This window comes from Hyposmocoma kahamanoa, unplaced genomic scaffold (genome assembly GCF_003589595.1).
Source record: "Hyposmocoma kahamanoa isolate Upper Pololo Valley unplaced genomic scaffold, ASM358959v1 101, whole genome shotgun sequence".
In the NCBI taxonomy this organism is placed as follows: Eukaryota; Metazoa; Arthropoda; class Insecta; order Lepidoptera; family Cosmopterigidae; genus Hyposmocoma; species Hyposmocoma kahamanoa.
The window spans coordinates 1,023,149-1,044,523 of NW_020653333.1; the positions used below are offsets into that span (position 1 = coordinate 1,023,149).

At 35.9% G+C, this 21,375-nt stretch overlaps 1 protein-coding gene across 2 annotated transcripts in view; it reads left to right on the plus strand.

The window, feature by feature from the left end:
- LOC113230735 (anillin-like) overlaps window positions 1-21,375 on the plus strand; it is a 73,620-nt gene that overhangs the window by 24,578 nt on the left and 27,667 nt on the right. Inside the window, exon 7 of one of the 2 annotated variants that reach the window (XM_026464812.1) lies at window positions 11,547-12,141. In XM_026464812.1, the coding sequence (XP_026320597.1) occupies window positions 11,547-12,141 (595 nt within the window). The remainder of the gene's footprint in view (window positions 1-11,546; window positions 12,142-21,375) is intronic. The other variant, XM_026464820.1, reaches the window with a different exon arrangement.

Below are 21,375 nucleotides of genomic sequence, written 5' to 3' on the forward strand. Positions count from 1 at the left end.
TCTGACTTGTGAATTTTTTGGGGTATTTTATACGTTTTTTTGCTTTGGTGGTCAATGTAATAAATGGCTTAGATGAAGATCAGAGAAATATAAAAATGGCTAAAAATTATACCGTTACTGTCGTTGAAAGCAATCTAACGACGAATCGGTCTAAAGACGAGATGGTAGAGCTTGCAACATCGGTTTTTAAATTGTAGGTACTTGGATCTGTGGCCCAACGGTTTGCACAGTGGACGCTGGGAGGAGGTCCCGGGTTCCATTCCCGGTAGGACCAATTTAGGAAATGAACTTTACTAAATTGATTCTAGTCTGAGTGTTCATGGTAATGCCCCAGAGTGAATTCCGTTGCTCTGGTACTCATAGTATAGGGAATTCCTTTGTTTGAGGCCAGACAATTGGTGTGGCTGTCTGGCACATTATTATTATTACTTGTTTAGTAGCAGTAGAGCTCCTTGTGACAGAGTTCGTCCAGGGAAGTACCTTATTTATTTCTTCCACCAAGCAATAACGTGAGCATTACTGTGTTTCGGTTTCGAAGGGTGAGGGTGCTAGTGAAATTACAGGCACATAGAACTTGGCAATTTATGTGTCACAGTGAGAGGCGCAGTGGCAGTGTCCCTCAGTTCTTTGCGATTTAAAGCACTGATTGGTACTGCAATTGTTATGGACGGGCCTATCGCTTAAAACCAGGTGCGCGACTTATTTGCCCCGTCACTTGGTGGAACACGCCAGTAGTATTTTCTAAAGTCCAGGAGTCCGGAGACTTTCAAGTTTTATAGTTATATTAATTTTTTTTATTAGGAATTCAATTAATATTTAAAAACTCCGGTACAAAACAATGTATCCCAAAAAATTACCATCTGTGACTCGTCATTGAACCCAAACGCGATAAAATTCTGCTAAGCTTTTATCGCATATGATATGATTACGTATCAACATAGACGACAACATAACATAGACTGTCTCCTCGATCATATAAATACATGGAGAATGTTGTATTATCTTTTTTACTATGTCACAGTATTAGAGTTGATACAATAATAGTTACCCGTTTAGCCCTTGAATTTAATATTGTAATGATAAATTTATTCAAAAGGATTGATTTATAAAAAGCGCAACCCCTAGAGTTTCTTGCTCGTTACCCTTAGGGGAATCTGCCTTACGAATGAGCAGAAGAGTTTAATCAGGATGACGATTTCAAGTGTAATTTGCAGACCTATGAAATAAAGATTATTTGACGCAAATGTACACGTTTTCATAATTATCTATTTATTTATTAAATTTTATGTTTTATGTCCCCTGACATGGCGCTTGCTTCTGATCGAGGTTAATTAAATTGTTTACCACTTTGTTTTTAAGTAAAATTTGTGCCAAATACATAATGTGCAGAATGTCACCACAAGCCCCCTACACTATTGCCTGACCCTTTGTGGTCCAAGAAAACCCCGTTACATACAAGCAACTGAAGTGAAAATAGTGGGAAATAAATATAGTATCACCTATTTAAATTGCCAACAAGTGTTACTTGATTTATTAAACTCAACCGCAATTAACGTAACAAGTGGGACTATGAAACGACCTTAAAGTCAATCACCATAACGTTGAATTCAGTTATTCATAAATACGCCGCTACTTATCCCCTGATTTTATTACTTCCACGTTTCCTATCAACATACCAGGTGCAACACAGCAAAATTATAATCACTTCTCCGTACTAAACCTAGATTAAAAACAAACAGTTTTGTAACGCACAATATTGTCCCATTTTCTCAAACATCGACAATGCATAAGGTTCTTAAAAAACTTTTTTCACACCAATAAATTAACCATATAGTCACTTGCATCATTCTTCACGCTACTTCACAATCATTATAACCCTGCTCATTTTAAAACTCACCGTCTGGTTACAAGTATTCGTAGTGTATAACGTACTCCACAATAAGTCAGGTTGTAGTTTGTTGAACCATCTTTTTGCGCTATTACCGGTCGGGTTTTTCTTCTACACGATTGGAGCTTCAGTGCATCGAACTTAACTGAGCTGTCATAGAGACGGCTCGTAAATTCTTTGCATAACTTCCGCGAATCTTTGTATATGAATATCCTGTACCCAAATCACAATCTAGACATTTTAAGCTAACAAACATTTTTATATCGGATATTAGAATATCGCTTGATTTTCAGATTAAAGCAAGGAGCATTATCTGTCAGGGATACGAGCGCATAATTCTATTAATAAAAAATTTATTCGTTTTGTATTCAACATTACCCACCCATTTGTACGAGCCCAATGCTGGCGGCCATAGTCCGCCACACTGGCCCAATTCGGGTTGGGTTTTACAAGGCTTGTGAACTTTTTTCGACGTGTAGGTTTCAATACGATGTTTTTCTTCACTGAAAAGCTCATGGTGAATTTCAGATTCAATTTCGCACATGAATTCCGAGAAACTCACTGAGACAAACCCGATTTCCAACCCACGGCCTCTGCTTGAGAGGCGGTAGGTCAAACAATTAATTAGGCTGCCATGGCTTCAGCTTGATATTTAGCTTCAGTTATTCAACTTGTTATTTATTTAACACGTTTATCAATTTCATTGTATGATCCGCGCGCTCGAGTACCACTTGATCTCGTAGTAATATTGGCTAAGAATGCAAGCCCATTATGAACGTGGCCTTCTTCGAAACCAATCACTATTGGTATGCGAGATTTTACTACCCAATTAAATAACAACAAATTTCTCCGAAGACATGTGGAAAATTCAACCATGCGGATGTATACATGGGATTGTATACCAATATAAACGAATAGAAATAACAATTCTCGATTTTAATTATGTACGAAAATAATTCTAGTCCAAAAGTCTTACAAGTGATGGGACGAACAAGTCGTGTGCCTGATGGCAAGCTACACGCCTGTCCTTAACAGTTACAGTACCACTGAGGGCTTTAAATTGCAAAGATTTGAGGGGCACTACCACCGCGACCGTCAGCCGAAGACATAAGTTGACAAGTCCCATGTGCCTGTAATTTCACCAGCACCCCTGCCTACTGAAACGCGGCTTAGTGACGAATGGTCAAATATCCGTTTTAAATAGCATAAAATAGAGCACAAATTTCTCTTTTAAAGACAGTTAAAATTAGTTAACATATTCGACTTATCGGAACTTACCCTAACGATGCATAGCTGAATTATCATTAAACAATTACAATATTCTAAAACTGGGTGATGTTTTTTTATGATATCTCAAAGATTGTGTTGTCACATAACAGTTGCAGTGCCACTCATAGCTTTATAGCGCAAAGGTATGAGGTACACTGCCTCTGCGTCCGTCACCCTGAGACATAAGTTGAAAAGTCCCATGTGCCTGTAATTTCACTAGCATTCATAGTTATAACAAGAGTGTTTGCGCACAACATGCGAAGTGGGTCCGAGTTTTCTAGATTTGTATAGTCTCGTATCAGGGACGTTACTACAAATCGGATGGAGTACGCTAACGCGGTAAGGTGTAAGGTACTCGTCGATTATTGCCCAGTTTGTACCAGATGTACAGGAAAGAAGTACGCTCTTTTCGTGCACCTCAAGTCCAAAAGTGATTACAATTGATGTCTTTTTCTAAACACCTGGGACTTGCAGCTAGTAATTTTTTTCCGAAGTTATGCGCAAATGAGACAAGCACTGTATAGATTCGATTATATCGCCAGTCGTTTCATGGCAACATACTTTCGGTATCGCTTTACATCTTGAGCTGTGCTTTGTGTAAATATCGTTATATCAATTACTTATATTCATGTATAGAAAATGTAAACATACGGTGAATGGAGAATCATGATTTTTGAAAGCTGAGTAACATTGGTTTAAAAGCAAAAGGTGCTATTTTGTGGTATACAACAACTAAAACGGCCTGTCACTAGGATAATGAATGCCCCCATTTTACGTGGGAGATATCGATATATATATATATTCCCCAGACACTTTCAAAGCTACAGCTGTTCGCGTAAGGAGATTACAATCCGATGGCATTGATATTCAGTCTTTCCGGCTAGTCTGTTTTAAACTGCCGGAAAGCCGCCGCCAAGCTGTTTTTCGTTTCAAATAGTTAATCCTAAGTGTCTTCTGCCTGCTGGTGTAATTTTGACTTAACTTAAGGAGAGTCACCGGAGGAAAAGCGGGAAAAACTGTTTTGTTAGATCAGATGGTTTAGGTATTTACTAGTAAATTACGGTCTTACAAAAATAAAAAAATACGATACACTTAAGGACATTGTTTAAAGAATTTGTTACACGATAGGATGTAGTTTATCTAGTCATATAATCGGTCGTCATAAGTCGGCATCGGGCGCTTGTCGACGTCGGATCTGTGTCAAATTTTTTCGTCTGTTCTTATGTATTGCGGGATGGGAGGTGTGGGGGACCTCACCTTCTAAAATCTAGGCTAGGAAATACCTCGCCTTAAGGGTGAAACCATAATTAAGAAAATATAACTTTTTTTATTGAAGAATATTCAGTGGTAAACTTATACGCTAATGCATCCGTCCGTGTTTAGGGAACACAAGTTTGTATAACGTTACATTCCAATTGCTTTAGGAAGTCATTGACATTGTAACGAAAGTAAATCGATCATTTTGGGTGGGGTGTTTAACTGTTCACGTATGTAGGGGAATTGGTTAACTGGCTTAATTGAATTTAGACTGAACTTAATTTGAATTGCTGGAACCGGGTCTACAGGGATGTTGCAAGAACTTGGTTTTTTTTTATTAAAAACAAATTTTAGCAGCAGTAGAAATACTTGTGAAATAGTAGCAGTACTGCCACTTTACCTATTTCTGCAGGGCAGTACTTCCACTTCACCTATTTCTGCCGCCAAGCAGTAATGTGAGCATTACTGCGTTCCGGTTTAGAAGGGTAAGTTAAGGATGCTGGTGAAATTACGGGCACATGGGACTTGTCAACTTAAGTTTCAGGGTGACGGGCGCAGTGGCAGTGTCCCTAAGATCTTTGAGATTTAAAGCTCTGAATGGTACTGCAACTGTTAGGGATAGGCGTGACGCTTACCCCCAGGTACACGACTTCTTTGTCTCGCCACTTGGTATTATATAAAAAAAAATCTTTTGTTATAAAAAAAGATGTCACTGAAACAGCTGTTTGCACTTTGGCCACTATTTTTATTTCCGATTCACTAAACTGACTTTCATACTGTTGTTTCGGTCTAGATGTTCGGGTTAGTGCCCTCGCGTTTAATTTTGTTATTGTATAATATTCACACGTAAAATACAGCATTTATGTGATTGGCTGACATTTTTATGCGTCTATTATGTCCTTCGTTTCCGGATGTACACGTACAATCAGTGTTAAAGTGATCGTGCGCTCAAGTGTTCAGAAATAATGTAAACATTAAATGTTTATTAAATAAATATCAACTTTATTTCAGTTCATAAGATCTTTATGAGAACTTTTGATTGAAACTCAAATTCATCTACAAACATTCGAAAGTGCAGCTTATAGTTATTAACAGATAAAAATCAATGTTTGATTTTAATCAAGTGCGTTTACGTTGTTTAAGTAAGTGCGCTTGCGCACTACGTCCGATTCGTATTCATTTCTAATCCGAGACTACACAAATCTAGAAAAGTCGGACCCTAGAGATAAAATGATCGCTGTAACATTTCGGACTGTCATTTTTCGGACATAGTGCTCAAATGCTCTAACGCAGTATTTGTAGAATTTCTGATCGCGGGTGCCATGGACACACACATAGATAACCACAAATTACACCCAAATTCACGAGAGAAATAAATGTGACAATACAAATAATTCTCCCGGCCCGGGAATCTATCCCGGGACGTCTGCGTGACAGTCTAACTCGGTAACCGTTCGGCCACTGAGGCAGATTATTACTATTTTGAACTAAGCGCACTGTGACAAGCAGAACATGCTAAACTTAAACGTGAGTAACGCACCCAATCTTCTTACATGCATTTTTTTGCCGTAAGAAGGTGGATTCTTTATTGTCATACTATATGTAATACTAGCTAGTGCCCGCGACTTCGTCTGAGTAAACTACTTCGAGTAGCTTACTCATCCCCTATTTTACCTTGAGGGGTAATTGGTCAAAAACGCTGGAACGTTGTTTATTTCTTGGCATGAATACCTATATCTCAGATTCCTGACTTGAGAAATAATTGGTTCTCCACACAAACTTTCATCCTCTATTTCACCCAATTTAAGATTTATTTTTGTGACAAAAGGAACCCAAGGTTTTCCTGTCCCAACCAAACTTCATCAAATTTGCTTCAGCGGTTTAGGCGTGACAACGGAACAGATAACAGAGTTACTTTCGCATTTATTGTAACAAAACATCCAACAATGGGCACTACCGAACTCTTCCTTTACAAAGATAATTTCGTACACAATCATTTCTCAAAGGGTCTTTGTCCGAAGCACGGGCCATGTCGTCCGACCTTCTCTACGTACGAGTAACTTGATACCGCTATTTCGTATTCGTTTGGTAACCATTGCTACTGGAGTTACATATATTAACAAGTTTTTAATAACTTGACTTGCAACTCAGGCTACTATTAACATCATTCATTTTACGAGTAATTAGGTGAAAAACTCATTTTTGATCTTCTTCGTATTGTGGTAGAGCTGAAAGTTTGTCAACGACACGATGCAACTGCAATGTTGTATTTGGGTAATTTTCAAGTTAGTTTTGTCTATCTCATTTCGGTGGCAACATTAGTGGTCCAGGTAAACTTGTGGCCAAGAAGCGTTACGCTTTCATTTGGGGCGCGTTCCCATTATGTCGTCACGTTTTATTTATCTTTGGACGACTGTCGCGTCTAGCCGATTCCCATATACGATACACCTAAGGATATTGACTAAAGAATGTGCCAATTTGCACGTCAGGATGTATTTCTCACCCACCCACCATACATAAAACGTGTTTATTTATTTTTTTAGTATGTGGAGTATAAGGCAACTAGATTTATGTATTAGCAAGATAAGAATTTGAATGTAACAAAAATATATAAATTAATATTTCTACTAATAATCGACACATTTGGTATGAATATCAAAAAAATAAACATAAGGCCCATTCACCAGATGTTTTACTGGCTCTATCACCTCATGTTTCAAACTTCGGAAAGCGTTGTGTAATTGCTGTACAAATGTACACACAGGTTTTACACGTTACAGCATACATTTACAAGCAGTTTTCGTATTGACAAATACGATTCATGAGTCATTTGGGCGTATTGGTTTATTTTTGAATTATTGTATTATTTTAAGCGATGTATGTGTTTTTGATGTAATATAATATATGCAAACCTATGTATAATACAATCCTGATACTCTTATTCTGTAATAAGAGCTCATTTGTCTATACACCGACTATTTCGCTGCATAGGGTTCAATTGCATTGCTGCGAAACTGAATGTAAGCTAATTTTTTAGTAACAAAATTGTACATAGCATAATGTACTTCATGTCAATTGTGTAACGCACAAACTAGTTACTATATCGAGATTCCCGAAACTGCACGAGAATTCTCCAGAAGACGTTACGAAGAGAAGTTTTTCGACATGAAGTTAATTGTGAATGTCTCAAATTGGAACTCGCTGTGGAGGGAATCCACAACTCTCCGACCAGAACCAATCAAAAAGTTCATTGCTACGAATATATTATACCGTGAATCTAATCCGGGACCTCCGCATGCAACACCACTGAAATAGTCAAAATATATTTGACGAAAAAAAATGTTTTTATGATGTTATATAGAAATAGTAATTTCATAGATTTCAACCGATTTTTACTGTATTTTTTATGGATAATCTATTTGATTTTAATTCAAATTGTAATTTAAGGCGTGGTATTTGAAAACAAGTCTTGATTTTAGAAGGTGAGGTGTGAGGGGCCGCCAGACGCGTCCCGCAAACTGCGCGCTTAAAATTAATATGAATAAAATAAAACAGACGAAAGCCGCTAACTAATTTTCTAGTTTTGGGATAAATGTAAATTTAGTAACTATAGGGCTTCAATTGGAAATCAAATTTTAGCAGTTCCTCTGTAGAATTTAAAGAGAAATATCTCCATATTAAAATTATGTGTAAAGTTACAAATTTAGTTCTTAAATAATTCGTTTTAGTTTTTTATTTTAGCCTGTTTTCGAGATTTTATGTGATTGAGTAAAATACATCGTATTGTGTAACTAATTAGCACATTCTTTAGACAATATCCTTAGGTGTATCGGACATTTTTTATGAAACTATATTTAATAGTAAATACCCAAACCATTTAATCTATGAAAACAGTTTCACCCGCGCTTCTCCTCCGGTGACTCACCTAAATGTGTTTCATTTCATTTCAGTTTCGTTTAAGCCGAACGTAACATCGAATCATCACGACAAATTAGACCGAGTCCCTTCACACTTAGTAATATTCTAAACACCACGTTTTGCATAAAAGTATAATACAAGGTTTTTTGTACCTATTTGATTTTATCAGAATAATAGCGCATGTAAAACCAAACACTGTCGTAACTCAAAATTGTGGAATAGAGAAAACACGTTTTGAAAGTTCAAAAAACTACTCAATAAAACTAATAAATTTATATTCTCGTTTATAAGTAGATAACTAAATGATATTTAGTATAAATGATAAGATACATTCTGATATATTTTTTTACTTTTAAATCGTGTTTTCTCAATTCCATCAATTTGTGAGTTACGAAAGTATTTACTTTTATTTGCGATATAAAACCTTGCTTCATCATGGTACTTCCTAAAAATCCTAAAGCATAAAACACACACGCGTTGCAGGGTGTACATTGGTCACGCAATGTAGTTCGTGTCCCTAACCTGTCCACATGGTTTATTCTTATTGTTTAATTTTTGAACAACTTTCGTTTTCCTATTTGTTCTGTGGCTTATGTTTGTTTTGCTTTGACTTGAAGCATAAACCGCTTATGATATAAAAGCTTTGTTAAACCATTCACAAAAGTTATCATTACATGATTGGCATCACAGAGTTTAGAAGACGCTTTTGAGGTTACGGCGAATTAAATTTCGAGTTAAAATGTTCCAGGTACTTTAAAATTACGATAGTTATGCTGATACGTTCAGAAACAAAATTCCTTGTGCCGAACACGGTTCAGAACCGAGAAACCTAAAATAAGCAAGCTTATTCTTTAAATATTTCGCACATTAAACCGAACACTGTCGTAACTCGAAAATTATAGAATTGAGATAATACGATTTGAAAATGAAAACAAAATACTGAATTAATTTTATTGCGAATTATGGGATTATTTTTATTTATACATGATAATTAGTTATCCACTTATAACAAGAATTATATTGGTCTCATTGCTCTCATTGCAACTGCCTCCGTGGCCGACCGGTTACCATACCGGACTGCCACGCAGAGGTCCCCGGGTTCGATTCCCGGGCCGGGAGAAATATTTGTATGGCCTACATATATTTCTCTCGTGAGTTTGGGTGTAATTTGTGGTTGTCTATGTGTGTGTCCATGGCACCCGCGACACAGGGTTTCCCTAGTGTGGGGCTATGTTGAGTGTGTGCGTTATTATTATTATTATATATTATTATTGGGTAGTTTTTTGAACTTTCAAAACGTGTTTTCTCAATTCCATCATTTTTGAGTTACCACAGTATTCGGTTTCATGTGCGATTTTATACTAGTAATATTTTGTTTATAGAGTGCTTAGGTTGTCGCGAATGTTACACATTGGAAATAGAACTATTTTTTCGGATCCACATCGCGTATGTTTGTTTTTTTTTTTCAAACAAAACATCGTTTCAGGCCCTTTACAAGTGCCAAATGGTAAAGTCATCAACCAGTTGTCTAATATCAATGCAAACCATCTTGTTTTCCACTATTATTACAAAAGTTAAACATTTTAAATTCCAATTGCCCGATTTAGATCCGAGGAAATACTTTAGTACCTTTCGAGATATTGGCACCTAAAAGTTTCTTTTACTTTGAAAAATGTCAGTTACGCTGATTGTGCTTAACAATACAACTGAAACTAAATAACAAATAACAAACACCGCTTGTGGGATGGTAGATCTCGATTCGCTTTTTATAGATATTTTTAAAACTCAATTTCGCTAAAAATGTCGATGAGGCTCAAATTATATTGCGGCTGAACGGAGTGGAAGCGAATTATTGTAACGATATTGTACATAGCATAATTAACTTTATGGTCAAATATGAAACGTACTAGATACGAGCCAAAATGTTCCAGAGAATTCTCGCTAAATCTCGAGCAAACTTTCAATCTTATACTTAGGACCCATCAATATCTACAGTATCACGTTACACAAATTCGCTTCCATTCCGTTTCGCCGCAATATAAATTGAGCCTTACGTTAATTATAATTAGGAGGGCAGAAATAATTTCCTTATTTCCACAAATTACAGACAAAATATGACACTGTTCAATTGTGGAACAGGGTAGCTAACAATTGATGCCTCTGTCTCTTAAACTAGTTGCACCAATGTCGTGGACTTTGAAATATTAATAATAATTAAATTATAAATTTGAGCTGAGAATGTACTTTTAATATTACCAAATTATAATCTTATCGACAATATAACAACTGCCTTTTTGTGCGCCGAAATATATTGTAAAGGATGTCGTTTATTATGCTCTGTACAAAAAAAATGTGATAATGATTTCCTGCATTTATTTGTGCCAGTATAATTATGTATTAGGTAGCTATAATGAAGGTGTTTCCCGATAATTTACGAAGCCGATTTATAAACACTGCTTAGGACTACGAATGCACCTGTAACACTTATTTTTTAAAGCAGGCAAAAGACATAATTTGACCTTTTTTTATACACTAACGAGGCTTAGAAACCGGAACAGATGAATGGAAATACAGGCAATTTTGAATGTTCGTGGGAAAACAAGGAGAAAAAAGTTCTTCTAGATCAATCGATTTAGTACTAACAACTAGAAACTTAAGTTAGGTTCCTAAGACTTAGGTTCAAGATGTTAATAAATTACAATGTAATTAGTACGCAAATTTCATTAAAATGTGTACAGAAATTGCCCATTCTTAAACCTGTATTGAATGATTGAGTACCAAACATCTAAACTATAGTATTAATGAAATTAGTGGGATAGTATTCCTGTTTCCGCACGTGTGGTCTGTGGCCGGCAGTCCCGGCCGACAGCCGTCTGTCAGGTCGGCTATGCCGTCAGTTGTTTACAAGCCGTCTTACGCGCACCCCGCATCGCGGCGCGCTCGCAATATAACGGACTCGACGAGCACACCATTGCTCTATCCATTAACTCTGTTGAATTCTACTTGCGATTTTAAACAATACCCTCGCTATTTTAGTTCTAAATAATACTAATTATTCTTACGTCGTCATGGACGTTTCGTATCCACACATGATGCAACTTTGCCGAAAACCCTTTTAGCGCCAACTAACCTACTTTACGCCTAAAGTTAAAGTCAATACGAAATGCACGCACGTGCTCACCCCGCAACTAGCACCACCGTTGTCCAATCGTAGGAAGGCGCGGGCTACCGGCGCGTCTCTGCCGGCCAATCGCGTCTCGTGTACGATTTCACTACGACGATACCCGATCGCGGCCGACAGGAGCCGAAGCCCGCATCGACAACCCCCAGTGCTACGGCAGCCCCCAATATGGCGACTATAGTCGCTTCACCACCGGCGGTTACGAAAAAACCGTCAATCAAGAAGTACAAGGCGCCTACACCGCCGCAAAGAAAAATCGATACAGAAGACTGTGACAGTGATAAAGACAAAGAAAACAATGTGGTACAAATTCAGCAAGAGGAGAACGCCAATGACGCAACGGATTGTAAACAAACAAAGCCGGCTGATGACAAGACTGACAAATGTGACAAAGCATCTCCCGTCGTGAAGCGATTAGCGCCAAAATTAAACGGGAACGTTGATAGGAACTCCGTGCTATCCAAGGCTGCTATGTTTGAAGCAGGGAGTCCTAAAGCTAAGGACCCAGCTGAAATGTCTTTGAGGGAACGTAAAGCGTTATTCGAAAAGAATAAAGGTGCGGCTATCGTTCCTAAGGCGCCCTTCGCACTCGCACCCTCCGTTAAAACCCTGCACGGAGACAACAAAGGTAAGCCTATATTTATGCTTATTTATACATATTAGACATATCCTCTAAGCTCGTAGTTTTGGTGCCAACACTTTTAAAATAAAATAACAGTATTATTATAAAACGATTTATTATCATCATGCAATTTTGACCGTAAGTACCGTCAAGTAAGTTTGACCTCTCACATTTACGTGTCATATTTTTTATGACGCACTATGCTACAAGCTTTGTTACCTAGAAATAGGAAATAATGTCGTAACTGACAATCTAGAATGCTAGACTTGAAAGACTGACTTGGTACTAAAAATTTACACACAATGGATGCTGATGGGAAATGAAAACTAGTTATAATCAGTTTAAAACGAGGAGTTATTACTAGTCTTCTGCCATCTTTTTTTTACCTGTCGCATGTTTTTTTTTACCTAGCTACAGTTCTTTGGTCCAATAAGTGGTATAAGCTATTTACTTGTTCATTCCATATTCATACTAACTTGATGTATAAGTCCAGGATTATTTGTACTTAAAACTATGTTTAAAATTTTATATACAATTTTGAGAATAATTATGTATCACTTACATTTAACGTAGTACGAGTAAATGACTTATCGTCGCCTTACGTTCTCAAACTCGTATCTTAAAGGACGAAGTTACTGAAATGCAAAAAAAAATTGTATATTCAAACTTTACAGGCAGATTTCACATCACATTTCCTTCATATTTGCGCACCAGCTTTTGCCTATTCTTAAAGGTAATGCATCCAAATAAACAACCCTTGATAAGAAATTTAAAATAAATAGCAGAAATATCTGCCATCTCCTGAATAATCACTCTTTATAAGATACAAGTACAAGGTAAGGTACAAGTAAGGCATCGTTATTGATTTTGCCATTTTCATTAGTCGTATTTAGAAAACTTTTTTATATTGAACTACGTATCATTATTAACAAAACTCAACGTGTCATTGTACTGGTTATTATTTTCACAGCACAATGACTAAATTAGTTTGAAGTCTAACTATAAACAAGCAAGCAAATCGTAATTTTTGGGAACTAGTTTTTGTACTTATTAGTATTTTACAAATGCTGTAAAATCACTGTTAACTTGAATAAATCACAAAACAAACAACATTTCTACAGCAAACGCTATTTAAATGTTAGTTGGCAAGCAAGTCTATCTAGCCAAGACTCCTGGCAGACCTAAAGGTCAAGCCAAAGATCGTGCATAACAAATATCACGACATGAATATCTTTCGATTAAATTGAATCAGAATTGTTTTTAAAATTAGAAAAAAGAAACTATAAGTACTTTAACTGTGTTGCTTGACGAGGTGCCTTCGAAGTCTATGATCAGTTGTCAACTTTTGAGTGGGATAATCATCAATCGTAAATAAAAAATTAAACAAATTAGTCGAGCTCCTCGTTAAACAGTTCGTCGAGTGAAGTACTGCCACCGTACTTATTTCTGCCGCCAAGCAGTAATGTCAGCATTATTGCGTTCCGGTTTTGAAGGGTAAGGTGTTGATGAAATTACAGTCACATGGCACTTATCAATTTATGTCGCAGTGATGGCTCAAAGTTTTGCGATCTAAAGCCATGTGTGACACTGATGGACAGGCGTGTCTCTTACCACCAAGCGTTCAACTTGTTCAACCTGTTACTTGGTGTCATAAAAAAATCTTTCTGTGCCACCGCTATTTTTAATTTAATTGTGTTGTATTTGTTTCCTTTTTTAGTGTACAATAAAGAATTTTTGTATTTCTGTTGTATTGTAACTATAAATGATATCTGAAACAAAAACGTAGGTCGAAATTAAAACAGTGACAGAAACAACGAAAACAAATTTTGTTTTCATTTTAATTCGGTTGAAAATTATTACGTGATTCACAGTAAGCCCTTTTGTAAATCAAGCTCAGGAATGAATCCCTCCTGGGCACTAAACGCGATAATTATTGTGCTATAAGACCCGCTTACTCGTCATCTTTACAACTTTCTTATAACGAATAGATAATGAGATATTTAAATCTCAACAAATTATCTGATAATAATTGAAGTAAGTAATTGAAGAACGAGTCCTAACCAATCCCTTTGATATCTTGGATTTTGATCAAATAGGCAGGTAGTTTATCTTCTTCTTATTGTCGAGTCAATGTCAAAAAGCAGTAGAAATCCTGTGTTATATTTCTTTGGGCCCAGTAAGCAGCCACTTTTGTTGCCTTTAGCAGGTCTTCGTGGGTGCAGCTGCAGACACAATGGGCATGAGAGCAAGTTATTATACTTTGTGTGGAGGGTCCCCCCTAGCACAATGATTTTGAATCGGATTAATATATCCCCATTTTATCATGTTGTCTATAATCGGCCAATTTGTGACCTGAGACGATTCAGGGATTTCCATACTAACCGGTCATTTATGGAAGTACCAGATATTTTTTGAAATTTCAGAAGTACTTGTATTATTAATTCTTGGAAATGAAACTACTTTTTCGGGTCTAAAATCGCGTATATTTGTTTTTTCAAACAAACCACCATATCGGGTTTTTTACGAGTTCCATGGTCACGGCTGACTCGGTGAACTCAGTCAGTCAATCAGCCATTACTTGTAAAGAACCCGAAACCCTAACCCACGAAAATCGGTTATTCTTTATTATTATTCTTATTGAAAGCTGTTTGAAAACGTGCCTTTTAACATACATTTATACTAGTTACAGATTTAGTTTTTATTTTTCATAACCTACCTACTTCTGAATTCATTTTAAATGAATATTAAAATTTGTTATTACAAATAATTCAATGCCGCAACGTTAACACTTATTGTGCAATATCGTTGTGAAGGACTGTATAAACAAAGGAGGTAATTAAAATTAAAATTTTGTTAAAGCGAAGAAGATTGCATTGAGAAGCACAGAGATAATTCTGTATCTGTAATAATAAATATAATAAAAACGACAATTGTGCTCGACCATTGTTAATACACTTGCACAATAACTTACTTATGCAATACCGACATATCTAATTGTATTAATGTTGACTTAAATTACTTAAAAAAAAATGCTAGTCATGCTTCCATGCAAAAAATACCTTCTACGCGAAGTATTCCATAACAATTTTTTTGCGCATCAAACATAAATTGATCAGTCGCGGCGAATTTTATTGATTATCTTTAATAAACTTTTTGTTACGTACGTAATAGGTAATGTTCGCTCGTTATACAGGTACTTATTCGTTCCTTATTTTCATCATAAGCAGTAAGATACAAAGCATTCAATCTCACATTAAATTTATTTGTGACACATTGTAAGATTGGACCCCACGAATTATCATCACAATATAATAAGAGTGCGTTTCAACATCAAGCGTGCTGATAAGTAAATGTATCAGTGTTGCCAGGGCTCTTGAGTTGAAAGTTACATTTCATTAGCTGAAAAGTTTATTTTTTCAGTTAAAAATTCTAAGTAAAAGATATATCGTCGGGGATAGTGCAAATGCGCGTACCATTGGTAACAGGCACGTATCTGCACTGAACCAATGTATGTCGTCTACAAACTGGTAACAATAAATTCTCTTAAATCACGCTAATTTGGTTGCCACGACATTTACGCGGATTTGATTTGTCCACTAAATTACCGAAGTGGAAACTGATAATCCGATGTTAGTTACGCGTAATTGCACTGTCCTCGACGATATATACGTCTAAATTTTAAAATTAAAAAACTATAAGCACCGCTCAAGTAAAATCAAACTGTAATCAGTAATTGTTTGATTTCATTTTCTTTGCGCTATCTTTGAGTTATGGTAAAGCCTATTTATCGTCTTTCCCTTCATTACATGAGTTTATTTCTAAGTGCGCATTTCCTTCCTAATCGTGCTTCGCCAAAGTCATATAAAAACATAATGACGAAAAAAAAAAAAACACAACTACGTTCGAACTGAAAATCTTATACTCATCCTTTCCGCAATTTATATATACCTTAGTGACCCGCGCCTCTAACTTTAAGCTACAAACCGCAAAATTTTTAGCCCACTTCAAAAGACGGAGAAGGTTCTCAATTCGACTGTGTTTTGTTTTGTACGTATGTTACGCGATAACTCCGGCAAATTTGTGAACCGATTTTGATGATTCTTTTTTTATTGGAAAGAGCGAACCTCACTGTTGGTCCCAATTAAACTTGAAGAAAATATTCGCGTTTCACGCACTTTCCGGTAACCGATTTCAATAAAACTTGGCAAATAGATGTAATTCCACTAACTTTTGAGGTCGGTTTTATTGAGTATTATGTACTGAGATTATGTGAAATAAGAGACTATGTGAAATGTGAACTGGAGCTGGAGACTTCCGATACGCAGGTTGGTGTAAGCACGATCCTCTTCCCCTTCCCTTACTTGCGAGCTCTCTTTTCCCATAGCAGCTCAACCACGAGCTATCGAAAGTAAAACACCAAGTTATTTTATTGTCTAACTTGGGTGTGGTCGTAAACTATTTAGGATATAGAATAACAAATACAGTGAAATGAAAACGACTTAATAGTTAAGAAAATAGCCTTGAAAACAAAAGTCCCATACATATTACGCTAGAAGGTCAACATTTACGAAAAATGTAAGCAATCAAACCACCATTTCGCACCCCTCATGGAAGAATGGAATAAGTGGAGTTACGTCAAACACATGTATTGCACCATTAGATACATAAAAGTATAACCCACATCCTCTCCAATTCTTGTAACTCTAGCGACTAATATTGTAGATATACCTAGTTACAATAATTGGAGAGGATGTGGGTTATATTTTTCTGTATCTAATGGAGCAATAAACATCTGTCGTAACTCCACTTATGCCATCCTTCAATGAGGGGTGCCATTTGGCAATACTATGTAAGTATGTATCAATGTCTAGATTTTCAAATGACTTTTTTCCGGTTTTAAAATATATACTATTTAGAAAGGCAATGAGTCAATTATTAAGTGTGTCTTCGAGACTATGTGTGTATAAAACAAACCTTAATTCTTTGCTTCACGGTTCTTTAATCATCGTAATCCCAGAGAAGTAAAAAACGTGTAATAGTGGCCTTGGAAGCATCAATGAAATATAATTGAACGCAGTGTCTATCACAATGGAGCTGATATTATCCTCACGGTAATGCGATGGATAATAGATGTCTTTCTCTTAGCACTTTGATCTTGCAGCTTGGGTTTTTTAAACTATTTTCTTAACCCGGCGTTATTGTGGTAGGAAATTGCTACACGGACTGTGAGGTGGGTCAATATTACCCACATATTTAACGTCTGATATTTCCAATGTTTTTGTGTAAATCCGGAATCTTTGTTATTTAATAGCATACTTATACTTTGAACTTTGAAATAACAGAAATAAATAAGAACCTTTAATTACGTTGTAAACACACAAAAATGGACAACAAATTTAGGCATTCTTATATTTTTATAAATTTTTAACCGACTTCAAAAAAGGAGGAGGTTCTCAATTCGACGGTATGTTTTTTTTGTATGTATGTTACGCGATAACTCCGGTATTGGCCGATTTTCATGATTCTTTTTTTTGTTGGAAAGAGGGTGCCTCCATAGTGGTCCCATTTAATTTTGAAGAAAATAATCCTCCTTGAAGATGGGTTATATTTACCCTTTTTGATAATTGCATACGTGTACCTCACGACACGACTTTCGACTTGCTGCTTTCTAGTCAAAAACATTTAGAACACGTTGGCTCCAGCTACTGAGAAGAACAGCAACGTCTCATGTGTACTTACAAAAATATTCAAAATTAGAAATTTTACCCAACCCAATGACGCCGGGTTAATAACAGATTTTACAGTGTCATTAAGTGCCACAAATATTGCATTGGAAATGAAATTTTTTTCGAATCTAAATGGCGTATATTCGTTTCTGACCCATTACAGATCCCATGATCACAACTGATTACAAGCAGGGTTCGAAGTGATAATTATCATTGATTATTATCACCGAAGTGATAACAATAATTGATAATTATCACCTAAGTGATAACTATAATTGATAATTATCTTGATAAATAAACCTTCATATTTATAAAATTACAACGTAAGTCATTGACTTACAAATAAATAATATTTTGGCGACAACCATGGTCGAGTGGCTTGCACACCAGTTTTCATAGTGTCGCCATCCGCTGACGTCCCGGGCTCGATCCCCGGCCGGATCAAGAAAACTTACTTTTTTATATTGCCTTGGGTCTGGACGTTTGTGGTACAGTCGTTGTTTCCGATTTCCATAATACAAGTGCTTTAGTTGCTTTGTGATTAAAGCAACGTATGTGATTTCTTATTATATTTATAAATAAAATAAATATTATCTAATATTCATTTTATTTATAAAATAAATTGAAATAACAAAATGCTACCCCTAGTAATGTCGTCATGTGTTTATATAAGAGACGTATTCAAACGTATGAAATGTCAGTCTCAAAAGTCAGAAACCAAATCGTTTTCCCAAAGTTTTGTCTTCGTATTAATTTAATTATTGTTAAAGTAATTAATGTTGGTTATTGTTAGTTAAAAATTAAAGAAACAAAAACATGAATCAGCATGTATAATTATCGGTTAATTATCAGACAATTATCAAAGAAAATAAATATTTGATAATTTGGAAACCCTGTCGTCAAATATTGACAATACTCAGAAATGCATTTAGCGGAAAAGAACAGCTTAATTATCGCGCGCAATTACGCTCAATCATGACAACTAAAGTTACGTACTCATTTTTTGTGCCAGCCTAAATTCATGAAGATCTGTCTAAGTCTGTTTATCCCAGGTAGAGTCAAACGGAAAAGAAACGTAGATACCTGTACCAAGCGGTATTTTATTGACTTACTGTACGTGTACCGGTACATTAGATCGGTTCAAAGTTATTTCTGTTTTTACCTAGATTCCATGTTCTGCTCTCCTTACAATTATTTGTCAAACCATTTAGCACATCCTTCGAATACGCTCAAACGTGTTAACGGTGCGTAAATGCGTATCAAAGTGGTGCCTGTTGTCCTATTTACGAGTTTCTATAAGTCAGGTGAGGTTTGGTCTTAAAAGTCTAAAAAGTGTTGAGTGTGGTTTTCACTGTTTGTGGTTTTTACAGTTTTATTTTTATTATTTTTTTTTTTATCTTTCAAAACCGGAATGCAGTAACGCTCACTGTAATGTGATGGCAGAAATAGGTAAGGTGGCAGTACTTCCCTGGATGAACTCTTTTACAAGGAGTTCTAATGCTATTTAAAATAATGACAATCTTGAACATACGTTCAAGATTGTCTATACAAATTTATAATTTACAAATTGACAAAGCGACAAGCTGTAGTCCTTTTGGATCATATTCTACATAATGTCTTCTTAATTATCATGTCACAGAGACATTATTACCGTATTTCACTATCTGCATACATAAATTGGTCACACAGTAACCGTGTCACCATTATAATAATCACAAAGACAAAGTATGAGTAATCTCTAGCATAAATTACAGCGCACCGTTCTTTTCGAGTTTTTTCCGCTACGTCTTTTGTAGACATTTGTTACTTACACCTCTACGCATGCGATTAAGTGTTATTTTTTATTTTGTTTTTATTTCTTAGTTGACCTCTGATTGTAAGTTTTTTTATTACAAAAACATCGTTTTTTTTATTATTTAGTTTATATCTTCATTTATCAATCTGGTTGCTTCAAAGAAGTCTTACCTCTTTCGACGTTTAGTCTTTATATGAAGCAACAATTTCATTTCTACAATTTTAAACAATTCGTACCACCAAGTTCCGATCCCTTATAGGATGTCTGCGACTAAACCACGCATTTACCAAAGCTTAAAAGTAGCTCATGTCAATAAAAGAAACACATGCTTCTAAAGATATAATAATTCCATTTAATTCTTTTCATCGGCCAAGCTGCTTGTTTCAGAAAGTCTTACCGCTTTCGATATTTATTCTTCTTATAACAATACAATAACGCACGCCCTGTGTCGCGGGTGCCATGGACACACACATAGACAACCACAAATTACACCCAAACTCACGAGAAAAATAAATGTAGGCCACACAAATATTTCTCCCGGCCCGGGAGTCGAACCTGGGACCTCTGCGTGGCAGTCACCATAACCTAAGGCATGCACGTAAGACATGGTAACCGTTCGGCCATGGAGGCAGTTTATGAACGGATAATTTTATTTCTACACTATCAAATAATTCGCATAATAAAGTGCCGATCTCTTTCAAAAGATGGCTGCTGCTGACTAAACCATGCATTTACCAACCTTCAAAATCAGAACTATTGATGTCGATAAAAGAAACACGCTCCTCGACGGATTCAGAAGTTAAATTTAGATCTTACCTTCTTTATACATATCTATTTCTATATGCAAAGTAGTCATTGTCCCCATAATCATCGTTATCGGCCACATCACCGGCACCTCGAGTGCGAGAGCCGTAAATCACGGTTGGCCCTGCGTAAGCGCATTGTATAAATCAACCGCGCGCCGCCACATTGTCTCGTAAAACGGCACTTTGTTGTTGGGACAGAATTTTGTAGCTTAACCACTGATTGAAAAGTGGCTTCAAAATATTTTTTCTTTTTGCTTCTCTTTGTCGGCAGAGACAGGAATAGGCAGAAAGTATTTATCTAGACTTAAAAAATTAATAGACATAGAATGGGAAATCGAACTATTTTTTTTATCTAAATCACATATATTTGTTATGATCATAAATCTGCCATCCACTAACTAAAACGCTGCTACGTGGCAAATGGTCAAATGTCCCTTTTAAATATCAAAAAATAGAACACAAAATTCTCTTTTAAACACAGTTAAAATGAGTAAAAATGGAAGTAAATTAATTTGCTACTCCGCAAACCCAGTCAAGGTTAAATCGTACAAAACACTGAATCTATTAATTAGTTAAAATTAGCTAACGTGTTCGACTTATGAAATATCATTAAATAATTTCAATATTCTGAGAAGAACGAGGAAGAGCCTCTAGGGATTGCTCTTTTCAAATAAACTTAAATGCTAAATAATATATTTTGAATCATATTTGTCTGGAATTTAGACTCACGTTGTCTTTCCATACATCTTTATCTAACACGTAGTCTACAATTTTGTAATACGACTTTTTAATTAAAATACTTTTAATGTAAGTTTTAAACTTAGGAAATGGTAATCTTAATATATGCTCCGGAACCTTATTGTATTTCAATACCTTGTTTTTAATTTTCCAAATAAACATTCTAACGTGCTAC